A 15518-nucleotide genomic window follows, 5' to 3' on the forward strand; every position below is an offset into this window, starting at 1 on the left:
GATTTTTTTGTCTTTTGTCTTTTAATTAACATTAAACACAGAGAGCAGGAATATTAGACTGCTGTCCCTTTAAGACATAATTCACAGATCCAGTACACTGATACTGATACACATGCGCTGTCCATGTACGCGCTTCGGATGAGTACACGCACACACACAAATCTCCTCACAGAGCGTGCGAGTTCTCTTTCGCGTTTTACGGATGAATGTTTAAATTGGCATGGTTTAAATGAGTTTAGTTTAAACACAGATAGCAACGCGAGATGTTGAGGTCTCACCTGCGCTCGCGTCGCGCGTTATCAACACCGGGTGATGACGGCGTAAATGACTGGTCATAGAGCTTTCGGCACGGAATTGAACATTTGTTTACAACGAGTGACTGTTTTGTCCATGCTCTTTTGATCATCGCTGTTGTAACGTATTGGGAAACCAGAATGCATGTCCATCGACTGAAACATACATTAGCCGAATCCGTCTGTCTGTTTTGCACGTTGTTTTCAACAAACCGTATTATAGATGCGTTGTCAGATTTGGGATGAACCGCGGTGGAGAACCGAACGGTTCGATTTTTTACAGCGAACCTTCCCACCCCTAGTGAGTACATCACAATTAGTTTTCATTTTAATGTCAAGTCATATCCTTTATTTATATAGCACTTTTTACAATGCAGATAGTTTCAAAGCAGCCTTACAGTTATAGCAGGAAACATAATTTTGGCTGTAAATGCATCTATATAATTGAAAATAGATATCAGGTTTGTAATCATAGCTGTTAAGTTCTCAAATTAATGTACTGATAATCACAATAATATTGGAAGGCCATTTGCCATCTCCATTTTAAGCTTTACATGTTTCATGTAGTTCATATTCAAAATGTTTATCTGTATATAACCAAAAAGATAATAAAGCTAGAGCCATGTTAAACATCATTTGTTTTTATTATAGGCTCATATAGGAACATTATTTGTATTTGTATATATTGACCACTCAGCTTAGTATTATGCTTTATGCACTGAACAGGTTATCAGAAATGCCCATCCCCGTAACAGAGTTTAAAGGCAGTTCATCATTACTGTCAGTATAGGAAAAATATTGTCCGTCTTAATGTATTTATGATCAGTGCTTTCATTCCTAACTGATTATTAAAAATTCTGTTTTATATAGGAACCACACTAAATGAGGAGGGGTCACTTGATAGAGGTGCCCTTGAGACTGACCAAACTTGCTGTCCTGCAGGAGAAGAATTTCAAAATTAGTGCCTAAAATCTAAGCTGAATTCTTATTAACTTTTTTTTTTTTTTTTTTTTGCATATATTACTTACTGTTAGCATGTCACCCTGTGTTTGTGACACTTTTTGAAGATGTAAGACATGAAGCCAACCTCTCAGCCAAGTAAGACAGTCCTAAAATCAAAAATAACATTTCACATTACTAAACACTTGTACAGCATCTCCTGTCTGCTCACATTAGCACTACTTCAAGTTCGCCTACATTGGATGGAGAGTGAAAAAACATGGTTTGGTAGGTACATACAGTATGTAACTTGCATATACCAACCCTGACTTCTCACAACAAAATAAACAAATAAATGAACAAATACTGAACTACTATCTAAATGAATATGTACAGAAATATTTTATCATAATTTGGAAGAACTCTTAATGGACATTATACAGTATAAAGGACGATATACAATAAGTATAGTGGGGTTATTATAAATATGACACAATATCTTTTAGGAAAATTACAATAGGAATTCACATTCTCTTAAGGTTTTTTCTTTGACCTTTACAGAACTTGCTCATGTAAAGTGATATGACCAGAGTCAGCTTTCTTATCTATAGCATTAACTTAAATTTGAGCCATAATCTTACATTTTTAAAATAAAACATCAATTAAGCTCTTAATAGTTTGTTTACATATTCACTATATGTACTCCCTTGTTACAACTGCGTGTACATTTTAATTCCAAAGAGCAAAATTCTGTTTCTAATAATTAAATAGATTTAAAAAAATACACTATTAAAGAGCAAATTTTTGGGTTAAACTTACCTCTCATAATCATTCATAGTAACATAGCTGCCTGTCTTTGTCTCATTCAAAGAGGTGCTCTAAAAATCAACCTACGACACACAGACGTAAACATTTTCTGCGATCGACTTTTTTACCTGAGCTATTCCAGCACGTATTGCATCGGAGTTCGATTTTTGTAGACTAGGGATTGTGCTAGTCGTTTAACCGGAGCTGAAACAAATTGAGAATGGTATATTTTCCTTGCCTGTAAACCAGCTATTGATTCCATAGGTTGTGACCTTTGGCAGGTAATGTAAAAATTAATTAAATATTTATCTGAAATATAGTTTCACAAAGCAAGTCCAGTGGATATTTGTTTGTCTTGAGCTTTGGTAATGAGATTAGCTTGTGTTATTAGCTGCTTTAGCTGCTAGCGAAAAATAACAATTAACAGCGATATATCGGTATTATATCGGGCTTCTTATGTGCGTTCAAGCAGTATATTCTTGTTCTGTGCCAGGTTGCAAAAGAAAATTATAATATAATGTTTTGATACCTTTGTTTTGTTTTGTTTTTAACGCTTGTATAAAGAAAATTTAAGACTGGAGCTTAAATTGAGTTTGAGTTTAATTTAAGACAGACAGGACAGTACAGATGTTCAGTATCTGCCATAATATTAAAACATCAAAACTTGTTACCAAATTTGTATGTGGGTGAGTGCACTGCTTGAAATAATTTTAATATACCCTACCTTATAAATCTAACCTGATTTGGACGTTCTGGGATAGTCATAAATAAAAATTAATTATATTGGTTGGTAACCCAGAATGTCTATATCATTGCATGCCTACAAAAATAACGTAGTTATTTTTATCGTATGCATATTTTATGCTTTCCTGTTTATCTAGTTTGTTGTATAAATTGACTAAATTGTAGATTTGAACTTTAGTGTGAATGCTGTTTTTTTTTCTCCATAAAACAACAATATAGACAGTATAGATTTATGCCATCGTATCAGTGACCAATAATAACAAAAAATAATGATCATAATTTCTACATTAATACATCCCTAGAACACAGAATATTTTAGCTTTCCTAATCATTTAGTAGTTAAAGGGTATGCATAATCATTTATTCACAGGAACCTCTCTTTATGTGCAAATAAAGTTTTCTTTATGTGCTAAATGCTCTTAGATCAGTTGATTATCATTAAGAAGGTGTTCAAAAATCAGCAAAACAACAACAAATTACAGATTCCAAAGTGGTGCCTTTTATATTTAAAAAAAAAAAAAATGAAGAAAAATAATTTCTACATAATATCCTTTCCTAACTCTTTACCTCTAAAAATAAACATATGGGTGGAGAAGGCAAGACTCTGTTACTAATAATTCACAGCTGTCAGATCTTAAATTAGAACAGAAAAATGAGATGGGTGAACCACAATTTTTTACCCGTTATAGTGGATGGATTTGCAGGTAGAGGGTGTCAAAAGCATTCTTTGAAAGATAAGCTTCCAAACGTGCTAGAGATGGGCATTGTCTGTTATGTGTGAAATCACTTTATTTCTTTGTTTTATTATTTATATTAAACACTTTCTAGCTAATTTTTGTGATTAACTCTATGTATTGGTGGTATATTTATGTTACTTGTTTTAACCACTGCGGCTGACTTTGTGTCATGTTGGCACACAATAAATTTGGGTTATACAGGTGTTTATGGAAACCTTAATATCTCATTCTCAGCTCGTTGATCTCTGGAGCACATGGTACATGGACATATATTAACACTTTGCACATTCTTGTTCCTTACATTTAGAATACACTTAGACACTTAGACACCTTACATTTGAGTCCAAATGTAATGATGATCAAGATTGTTCAAAATTCCACTTTTAGGGAAGTATTCAAATCTCAGTTCTATTTTTCAGTTCAGTTCAAGGGTAGTGTGGCTGCAGAACATTTCCGGTTTGAGACTTCTGATTTGTTTCTTACGTGTTTGGGTTGATAATCATTGTTAATGTTATGTTCTCTCAGGATGTCAGGATGGCAAGTGGCCCTGGCTTGCCGGACAGCCTGGTGCTGGAAATCTTCTTGCATCTCCCTCATAAGGCAGTGCTGAGTGCTGGGTTTACCTGCCGTCAGTGGTTTGCCGTGTCGCGGGATGAGTTCCTCTGGAAGGAGCTCTTCTACAGCTACTACCGCATCCCGCGCTCTGTACCTCGCCACCCAGGTACTGCAGCTGCACCACAGTTAATGAATTCATGTGCAAAATATAGTAGCATACACCTTCACATCTGTAAAGATCAACTAAAGTGGAATGTGTACAAATGGCCTTTAATAATCCAGTTAGTAGTAAAATATATGTGACAGTGTCTAAAGTTTGCTACTTTTTTACTCTCTTTGTCATGTATGAATGCCACACTGTGGCGGTAAAAAGTAACAATGCAATTCCTGCATGTGTGCAGCGGCTGTGTCATGGTACAGGGAGTTCAAGCGGCTGTATGACTGCATCCCCTGTGTGGAGGTTCAGATTTTGAAGGAACATCATGATCAGGTCCTGCATTTGGCCTTCTCTCACCGTGGACATCGCTTCTCTTCCTGCTCCAAAGACTGTACTGTTAAGGTAAGACTGCCTACTGCAGTTCCTTTCAGGCAAGTCATTTCACTCTGTGGCCATCTTGGAAATGCCTCTCGGGCAGCTATTTCAGTCATGCAAGTGTAGCTCTCATCTCTTTGAATGAGTGAAACATCAAATTCTCCAAAGCTGTTCACTAAGGTTACGATTAAATTTCATTTTTGAAATCTGCCAGCTACTGTCTCATAAATTTTGTTTCAAAAGGTTCAAATCATGACAAAAATTTGCATTTTTCAGGCTGGACCAGCAAATGCACGTTTCAAATATTTACCTAATTTTCATGATTTATAATGAGCAAATAAATGTCTGAATGAAAAAAAAATGATTTGATTTGCCAGTTATAACTTATAGTATCTTTGGTTATATTTATATAAAAAAGGAACATCTGGGCAGTTGTCATGGCATGGCATGTCTAAAATGTTTTATAATCATATTTATTGTTTATTATTTATTAAAATAATATTTTATTAAATAATAATTTCATGTTCTTAGAGCAAATGATATAAGACAAGTTACCAGTGTTGGCAGGGTTTTTTCCCTGTTTTTTTAATGCACAAATTGCACTGCAAATACGTAGCAGCAGCTGTCTCTTGATATCCATATTTGTTTCGGTACAAGATCTCGCACAGTTGAGTTCGGCAGAATGTCCCGTCGTGACTCACCAATCGTTAAATGTGCTGTCTAGCAGTCTGACTCAGTCGTAAATGTTTGTGCTCTTCCCCGACTGTCAAAAATTAAAATCTGCTCCAGTCAAAGGAAACAGTCTTTAAGTGTGTTCAGTTCAGTCTTAGCTTTAGGTTACACTTTATTTTAAGATGAGGTTGTTACAGTGTAATCACACAAATTAGCACTAATTTTATAAAAACAAAACAAAAAAAACAGTAATTTTAATAACTACATATACTTGCTATAGGGTTATGGTTAGGTTTAGGGTTTGGTATAGTTTCTTGTAATTATGCATAATTACTATAGTAAGTACATTTCAAGTACGTTTCAAGGTGTAAGAAAATTATATACTAATTGGTTACACTACATGCTATTTTTAGTGTTATTAAAGTTAGTATTATTAAATGTTTGTTCATTTTAAAATTTTTTACAACCATATGAAACCAACATGATGTAGAGTGCATTTCTGCATATTCAAAGTAAGATTTTTTTTATAAAAAAAAGACAATCCTTACCTTCATCTCTGACACTTTTATGTCATTGTTCCACGAGCAATGATAACAGTGATGCTCGCTTTAGCAATCTCCAATAAATATACTTCCTTTTAAGCACATATGTTTGGTGTTTTTACAGATTTGGGACACTGAGAAACCAGATGGCACCATCTCTTTGGTTCACAGCTACAGTATGCGACAGTTTAACTGGGGCTACACTCAGTTCTCCCAGTTTAACGCGGATGACACACTCCTGCTGGTGTCAGGGGTCTACCTCGGCCCACATCACTCCTCCTCTGGAGAGATTGCAGTCTTCAGTTTGGGTAGAGACTGTTGTTATATACATCGACTGCACACACCCACAGTCACTTTAAGTTGAGTTTTGATTTATATTGTTGTTTTGGATCCGTAGAGAACTACACTCTGCTGTCCCGCGTGAGAAATAAGCCCTATGACGTGTTCGGCTGCTGGCTGAATGAGACCCACCTTATCTCTGGTAACCTGCACTGGATTGGCAACATGACCTCCTGCTCTGTGCTCTGGCTCAACAAAGCCTTCCAGGTCCAGATGTGTTCAGTTTTCGTATGGTCTCAAAGTGATGTGCTGGGTCCAAAATTAACTGTAGTTGATGAATTGATGCCTACTGGCTTTTTACCCAGTGATAAAACAGTGGTTTCCATTGTGTCATTCCATAGTCTTTCTCACAAAAAAAATGTTAATGAGACCCATTGTGATCTTCCACATATTTTCATTGTGCTGCTTTATTAAATCTCTGTAGCCACATTAAGTTTTATCAATAAAAAAACAAACAAAAAAAATCGATCTAATCATCTAATGGTTATGAAGTTACGTAGCTGTAGACAATATAGACAACATTTTTGTCCTAACTACTCACTCACTGTTACCCCTCTCCATGTTCAGGACATTGAGTCAGAAAACGTGAATGTGGTGAAGCGTCTCTTTAAGATCCAGAACATAAATGCCAGCACTATCCGCACAGTGATGGTGGCCCACTGCCGTCGGCACGATTCTCCTGACCTCCTCCTGGACTATGAAGCTCAGTCACAGGCACAAGCTCAGCGGACGCAGCAGCACCAGCCTCTCTTCTTTGATCTGGGAAACACAGACAGTGAAGAGGAGGAGGAAGAAGATGATGAGGACGAGGAGGATGAGGAGCGAGGAGAAAAAAAAATGTCAGCACATCTGCCCTCATTTAACCCTTCTGGGCTGCAGCATGTAATACATGTAAGATATAGAAATCACTAGCATCTCATGTGAAGCATGATCCCAGTGATATCATGAAGAAAGCCTAGAACATTAATAAATAAATGTAAATTTAGAAGAAAAAAATAGACAATCATTTAGAGAAACGTTGACATAAAGAGCAGCATACACACAAAAAGATTAGTGTTCAATTGGATTTAATTGTACCTTTCTGCAGTCATTACATTGTGGTTGAAAAAATTTAAATGCAAAATTCTATTGAAATTAGTTAGATGTGCACATACAGTTTGCTGCATAATTGCAAATATGCATTTTAATGTTTGTTTGCATCAAATTTCAAATGCAGGAACAGTTCTTTAAGTTTACATCACCAGTAACAACAGCCTTGTAGGATATTGGCAATTCCCTCATGCTTGTAAAGATACAGAATACATAGATGGAAAAAGTCTTCTCTTTGAAAATGGTTCTCTATAACTATGTGTTCCTGAATTTTGTTTTAATTTTATAAAAAAATCCTTCAGCAACAAAACTATGAATTCAAAAGCAGTGATTATAATGCAATATAGAATAATTTAGGCCTGACATAGACCATAATATTTTTGGTTCCACATTTATAGATTCCTGTAAATAACCTTGGTTTTCCATTGTTGAAAAAAGTGACCTTTCAATACTGAAAATTAACATTGCATTAAAATTTCATTGCATGCAATCAAAATTTGCAGTATTTGATACATGTTTGAGGCCTAATTGTGAATTACTCATCTGTCCTTGTTATCTTTATAATACTTTCCTTTTCCCTTTTTTTTTCCACTTTCCCCTTTTCTAAGTATACATATTTTTTCCTCTGAAGTGCATCACATTATGGAAGTAAAATGGACTGGGAATGCAGTTTCCTTTTGAAGTGTATTTTCTCAGCATAACAGATCCTAGCAAAAGATCAACTATGACTGAAAACTGTTCAATAAACCGTGCATTGAGAGCACTCCTCTTTAACTTGTATGTTATCGGTTATGTGTGCTGTATTTGCTGCCGTTAGGGATGTCAGAGCATAGCTGCTCGTGATCGAGAGTTGGAGACGAAGGTGGCCAGGCTGATGGGCAGCAGACGCACCAAAGCTCCTGATCCAAACCTGGTATCTCCCTCAGCTCCTGGAGAAGGAGAGGACAAGACCTACCTCCTCTTCACCACTGGCAGCCTTACCTACTCGCCTCACCAAATAGGTGAGTGTGCATTCGTGTTTTGGATGGAACACTGTACGAATGATTACTTAATATGCTAATTCCATACAGTACATGTCTGGATAGTAAATTCATGTGTTTATGTGTGTTTCAGGTATCAAGCGGATAATGCCTGATCAAATGACAACGTGTGGTCCTGTGTTAGGAGAGGAGCGCAGTACAGAGGAATTCTTTGACTCGCTGGATCATGTGATCGACATACACGGCCACATTATCGGCATGGGTCTGTCACCTGACCATAGGTGTGTGTGCTGTGTAGCAGTAGATGACTTTTAATTGACTTTGGACTGATGCTGTTTACTCAGCAAGTTCATTTGGCCAGCGAAATTTAATCAAGAGAACAAATTTGTGGAATTTGTGTAGAATATTATCTGGCTAGATTTACCTTGCAAATCATGCAACCACAAAGCTAGGGTGCTCTGAGTGATGTGAGTCAGGATGTTGCTGTTGTGTTTCTATGGGATACAAAACCACAAAGTTTTCCTTCAGGGGACGCAAGCAGGCTTAGAAAGCTGAATTCTGTGCTGTGTTCAAATTTAAAGGATTAGTTTACTTTCAAATGAAAATTACCCCAAGCTTTACTCCCCCTCAAGCCATCCTAGGTATATATGACTTTATTCTTTCTGATGAAAATAGTCAGAGAAATATTAATAAATATCCTGACGCATCCGAGCTTTATGATGGCAGTGAGCGAGGATCAACAAGTATGAGCTGAAGAAAGTGCCTCCATCCACATCCATCTATCAAAAACATATTCCACATGGCTCCGGGGGGGTTAATAAAGGCCTTATGAAGTGAAGCGATGCATTTGTGTAAAAAAAAATAAAAAATAAAATCCATATTCAACAAGTTATGAAGTAAAATATCTAGCTTCTGCCAGATGGCTTTCCGTATTCAAATTACAAAAAAAATGGAACTGGTGTCGCGTCAGTTAAACTTTTTCCGTAAGTTGAATAGGGAAGGCGTAGTACGTTGTGTAAGCATTTTGAACTGCGAGTTTTACACTTTCTTCGTAAGTAGAATACAGAAGGCGGTTATTAACCCCCGGAGCCATGTAGAGTATGTTTATGATGGATGGAAGCACTTTCTTCAGCTCATACTCGTTGATCCTGCTCATTGCCATTATAAAGCTCGGATGCATCAGGATATTTATTAATATTTCTCCAATTGTGTTCATCAGAAAGTCATATACACCTAGGATGGCTTGAGGGGGAGTAAAGCTTGGGGTAATTTTCGTTTAAAAGTGAACTAATCCTTTAAATTTGAACACAGCACAGAATTCAGCTTTCTAAGCCTGCTTGCGCCCCCTGAAGGAAAACTTTGTGGCTTTGTATCCCATAGAAACACAACAGCAACATTCTGACTCACATCACTCACAGCACCCTAGCTTTGTGGTTGCATGATTTGCAAGGTAAATCTAGCCAGATAATATTCTACACAAATTCCACAAATTTGTTCTCTTGATTAAATTTCGCTGGCCAAATGAACTTGCTGAGTAAACAGCATCAATCCTAACCACCCTTCTCCGAGTCGGTCTCGAACCCCGATCGCTACTGGCAGGCAAGTGCACTAACAATGACGCTAAACACCGCATTTTCTCTAGCGGTCGTCAGTGTGCAGTAGTTTACCTGCACAACTCTCACTAGCTGGCCACTGTTACACACGCAATGCGAGAGTGGATGTCTGGTATCACAGCTGACTTGCAACAAAATAATGCTTCACAAAAAATAAAGCACAAATGATGAACGAACAACAAGGAAACACAAAAAATGTACGTACTGTACACAAGAGTAAATACAAACAAGAGTTTGTTGTTAGTCACCAACAGCACAGCAGCTCCAGACAATGACACTCAAACCCAGTGTTACTCACGTGTGAAGTGGAATCAAAGCAGTCTGCATCTGTTTTAAGGTTTGCCCACTTAGCTCTCTCCAGCACTGGAAAGCTTTTCTAATATTAACGCGGGTCCTAAAACGCTTGCTCAGTCATAAACCTTCATTCCAGTGATATTCTTTTGAGCTCTTTTGTATTGTGTGTCATCTCTCTTTCTGCAGTCTTTTTTCAAATCTCCCTCTTGCTCGTTCTCTCTCTTCAACCGTCATATGCCTCTAATGCTGATTGGCTACACGTTTGTTGTTGGTGTCAGTCTGACTAACTACCAGTGTTTTTGAGATATGGCTTACCCCACCTTTAATGTAATTGATTATTAAACTTCAAAAGGCTATGATTTAATTAAATGTAATCATGTAATGTTTATTATAAATATAATCATTTATAATTTTGACTCGTCCCTTTTTAAAAAAAAAAAAAAAAAAGGTTTATGGCTGAAATGAGAAAGTGGTAAAAAAATGTGTAAACCCTGCTGAAATTAAAGCATTATCAATTAAAGTTGCATCCGTCATTCAGTGTTTGTCTGCTCATAGGTACTTGTACGTGAACAGTCGAGCGTGGCCAGCGGGCTGTGTGATCTCTGACCCCATGTCCCCTCCTCCCATCGCAGAGGAGATCGACCTGCATGTGATTGATCTGAAGAGTCTTAGAGAGGAGCGCCGTAGCCTTCGAGCCCACCGGGCCTTCACACCCAACGATGAATGCTTTTTCATCTTCCTTGACGTCAGCCGAGACTTTGTCGCCAGGTAATTTACAATCCAGTACTAGCACATTGTATTTGCTGAAAAGCCCTGACACACACATTTGCTTTTTTGAGCATTTAATAACAGGGATGTTAATTGCTCAATTAACCATCAGTTGGTTGCATGACTAATTAAGTTTTTATATTAATTGTAAGCTGGTAATTACCCTCATGTTTTGACATGATGAAAAAGCAAATATGAATTTCAACATGTTAGTGTTTTCCACTTGGCGGGGTATGATAGTGATCTGTACCAGCCATAATGTTATTGAAGCCAATAGAAATAAAAAAAAAAAAAGACAAGCTAAAGTCTGTGCCAGAAAATGAACAAGGGCAACACAGTACTGCAGCTCTGTGATAAAATGGATATCTTGATATTTTTCAGACCATATGAGGATATTTGGATATTATTTTGCTATATTTAGGCATTGGCTCTGAAATGGTTTTAAAAGGTAATATTTTTATTTTCCCCTTTTTCTTTTTGCAGTAATTTGCAAGAGAATAATTTTTGGTGAAAATCATTCTAAAAAAACAATACAAAAAAAAAACCATTTACTTCATAGGAGTTAGACAATCTTTGTAAAAACGATTTAAAAGGATTAGTTCACTTCAGAATTAAAATTTCCTGAATTTACTCACCCCATATCATCCCAAGATGTTTATGTCTTTCTTTCTTGCTTTTTTTTTTTGTCGAAAAGAAATTAAGGTTGAGGAAAACATTCCAGGATTTTTCTCCATATAGTGGACTTTACTGTGCTACAACAGGTTAAAGGTCCAAATTGCAGTTTCAGTGCAGCTTCAAAGGACTCTACACGACCCCAGCCGAGGAATAAGGGTCTTATCTAGCAAAACGATTGGTCATTTTCTAAAACAAAAAATAATTCATATACTTTTTAACCACAAATGTTCATCTTGTACTAGCTCTGCGATGTGCCCTGCATTACGTAATCACGTTGGAAAGGTCACGCATAACGTAGGCAGAAGTACCGTTCCAGTATCTACAAAGCAAACATGCAAAGACTGAGTCAAACGCCCTTTACAAAAAAAGGTAAAACAACGATGTCGGACGATTTTAAAGTTGGAGGAGAAAATGAGATGGAGTTTTCCTGCCCTACTGCGTTACTTCCTGAAATGTTTTTCCTCAAAAATTAATTTCTTTTCAACTGAAGAAAGAAAGACATAAACATCTTAGATGACATGGGGGTGAGTAAATTATCAGGAAATTAATTCTGAAGTGAACTAATCCTTTAAGGCTGGAATACACTACATGACTTTTGCCCAGTTTACAGTCTGGAGGAGTCAACGCTAGCTGGCGAAAGTCAGAGCCATTCTGCAGATATTTTCTAGCTTAAAACTATGATTCAATCCAGTCTGAGAATATCAAACATGTTTTTTAGAACACATTGTTTTAAGTTGTTACACGTCTCCTAGCAACAAGGCACTTGTTTCTGTGTTGATAAGTTTGTATTCCGAACGACTTTTTTCTTTAACCATTTACAAAAGTCATATGACAGATGTCTAGTTAAGGTGTCTTTAATTTTTATTTATTTTTTAAAAATGTATTCCAGTTTACATGATTTAATGCAAGTCATTATTTTTGAAGTAAATTACAGTTAAAATAGTTTTAAAATCCTATAAGCATTTAATAACCACAGTTTTTCACTAATGAACAAAAGAATATTTAAATTTATATCTGCAATACTGTACATGGTAATCAGCAATATTTGAATGACACTAAATAACTGTTCATTGAAATGGATAGTTTGAAAAACTGATTCACAGAAATAAATCTGAACTTCCCACATTTTTTGCTACTGAGCTAAATATTTTCCTGGTGAGATGGTATTCAAAATCTCTCCTACGAGTCAAGGAATGACAGTGAAACTACCCTACTGGCACAATTATTTGGAAACTTTAAAATCATGGCAATATTCACAATATTGTGAATTTTATATGCTCAATGCAATGAAAGAATCTTATAGTTGCATCTTATTAATGTTTTTTTTTTTTTTTTTTGAGGCCATGACACACCAAGCCAACGTAAAATGATTAGTGGCGACAAAAGCTGACTGCTGCCAAAAAGCTGCACTTGAACACACTGCACTGCAGGCGATTGTCAACTAGCATGTGTGTTCTGCGCCTGTGTGTTAATATATCCGTATATATCAGCAGGTATCAATTCAATAATCTATACTTATCATTCAAAAAGGGAAACTGAAACTAGAACTGCAGATATGCAAACTGTAAACAAAGCAGCGCTTGCTTACCATTTTGAATATCAATCATGCTGATCACTTTCTTCTTTCCACTCGGCTCATGTTGTTATGAAAATATTCTTCAATTGAAATGCTCAGGTAAGATGACGTCTTTGCTCGCTTTCATCACTTAGTGCATGAGAATAAAAGCATAGACTGACACGATCACTAAGCTGAACAACCAATTAGAGTTCTCTCTCACCGACGATGCCGATTCAACATGTTTAATTGGCCAAAAGGACCCTAACAGTGTTTGCCAGCCGACACTCAATAAAGGCCAGACATTGACCAACCATCAACTTAGTGTGTCAGGGCCTTTACAGATAAGAATGTTCGCACTATGTACTCATCTACACATATGAACCATCATTAAATGCTTGACAAACAAAAGATCATAAGGATTAAGTCATAACTGCGTGTTCAAAGTGTTCATTCTCTAATTAGTGTAATTGTCTGTGCAGTGGCGCAGAGGACAAGCACGGTTACATCTGGGACCGACACTACAATATCTGCCTGGCACGCCTGCAACATGATGATGTGGTTAACTCTGTGGCCTTCAGCCCAGCAGACCAGGAGCTTCTGCTGTCTGCCAGCGATGACTCCACCATTAAAGTTTGGCGCTCGCCACGCATGGTGCGTCTCACCCAGGCCCCCCGACACCCGCCACGAGCTCACAAACTGCTCTCCTCCTTGCTTGGCCACAGAAGAGCTAATCTGAACGGCAAACCCTGACGGGTGTATTGAAACATTACAGAAAGACACTCCATGAGCAGAGAGACATGTGTGAGGTCAAGAAACTGTGGACTTACACATGGGTGTCTATGAGAAGAACAAGGGTACATGTATTTCCTTAGTGGCCCTCCTGCAGGATGTACCGTGACCAACAAATCACTGAAAAATGAAAAGTGATCTTTGCATAAAGAAACAAAAGAAAATGGGCTTTTTGGATCACATATTTGTGAAAGATCAGTTCTGATGCACATGAAAACGCACAAGACAGACATCAACAGGATATGTGACTTCAAAGGGCAAAGAACCATACATTTTAAGAAAGATGTAAAGGTTACATTTACATATGCGTGTCACGTGTGCAGTCCATTTAACCCTGTTGTGGTGAGTGAAACACCGCCTGTGCATGTCTGCACGTTCATACTTTTTATATGTATTTTTTTGCTCTGTACGTTACTAAAAAGCTTGACAACCTGATTATCAGAACAAGAACATGATCAGAGTATTTAAATACTCACTAAAAGGGAGAAAAATCAAAATTCTGCTATAAATTTACAACAGTTATGTGTCTCTGGTGTTTTATATGGTCCAGTTTTATGTAAAGAAAGAGCAGTTCAGTTACAGAATGACCATGTTTATTTCTACTCCATCTTTGCCTTTATTATTGAAACCAATCTTATCCATTGTGCATATGGATTTTGTCATACAGGATTTAACAATCATGCTATACTGAAAATGTAAAAATTCCAAAGAAATTTAAAGCCTTCATGTTGAACCGTTAATCATCACCTTTATACAATCATTCGATTTTAACAATGCACCAGTGACACCTGTCAAATTATAGTGTCATATTTATATCTAGTATGACATATGTCATGACATGATGTGCAGGTTGGATTCACATTTTTCTATAGGATTGTTAAAACTACCAAAAAAAAAAAAAAATCCATTTCAGGTCGACCACAGGCTATTTCATTCTGTTATATATTTAATGTAGATAAGCTCTATGACTGTACAGCATTGAAACACTATGCATCATAAGGGTGCTTTGCTACGTTATACTCATAACTCACCTCCAGCACCTTATTGTGTCATAAGCTTACAATGTTTACCAGCAGTGAATATTCAGCAAAGGTGCTCATTTGTTATAATCTCATATAGGGTGAATTCAGGGTGATTGGGACACTTTTGCCATTGAGATGACTGGGAAAAAGTGTCCCAATCAACCTGAATTCACCCTAGATGAAAAAAAAAAAAAAAAAAAAAAAAAAAATGCTCCCCATGGCTCACATATATGATCTACATGTGAAGCTCATCTGGAATATCTGTTACTTGTGCGTTATGGCAACGTATGACAAAGTTTGGATCACAATGTGCAGCATTCGTTTCTGTAGTTGTTAGTACGTCGGTTGTTTTGTTTTTAATGGACCTAATTCTCCGTGTGACATTTATTTGAGCTTGTGAATCTGATTTTCACACCTGCCCTTTGGCTTTTTGCCATCATTAGATTTTGTATTGTGGAATGTTTAAAATTTGTTTGACCCATTAAACTATTTTTCTTTTACCAGATACAGTGTGAACTTATTATTTTAACCAAAGCAGCTACAGTCCCATGTTTTTACCTTTACCGAAGA

General features: G+C 36.8%; 1 protein-coding gene and 1 long non-coding RNA gene across 2 annotated transcripts; one reads left to right on the forward strand and one right to left on the reverse strand.

Moving 5' to 3' along the window:
* Positions 1-918: 918 nt before the first annotated feature.
* Positions 919-2183, reverse strand: LOC127513421 (uncharacterized). The gene is made up of 3 exons (XR_007930402.1): positions 2052-2183; positions 1322-1402; positions 919-1229 (listed from the first exon to the last, which is right to left on the reverse strand). It is a non-coding gene; the product is annotated as an uncharacterized LOC127513421 (long non-coding RNA).
* On the forward strand, positions 2123-15453 carry fbxw5 (F-box and WD repeat domain containing 5). The gene is made up of 10 exons (XM_051895165.1): positions 2123-2320; positions 4046-4241; positions 4477-4634; positions 5946-6129; positions 6219-6367; positions 6728-7051; positions 8067-8250; positions 8363-8510; positions 10692-10904; positions 13617-15453. Exons 2-10 carry the CDS (start codon positions 4055-4057, stop codon positions 13885-13887), a joined length of 1818 nt encoding a protein of 605 aa, XP_051751125.1. The 5' UTR covers positions 2123-2320; positions 4046-4054; the 3' UTR covers positions 13888-15453.
* The last annotated feature ends 65 nt before the right edge of the window (positions 15454-15518 follow it).

Source organism: Ctenopharyngodon idella, chromosome 5, assembly GCF_019924925.1.
Source record: "Ctenopharyngodon idella isolate HZGC_01 chromosome 5, HZGC01, whole genome shotgun sequence".
Classification (NCBI taxonomy): domain Eukaryota; kingdom Metazoa; phylum Chordata; class Actinopteri; order Cypriniformes; family Xenocyprididae; genus Ctenopharyngodon; species Ctenopharyngodon idella.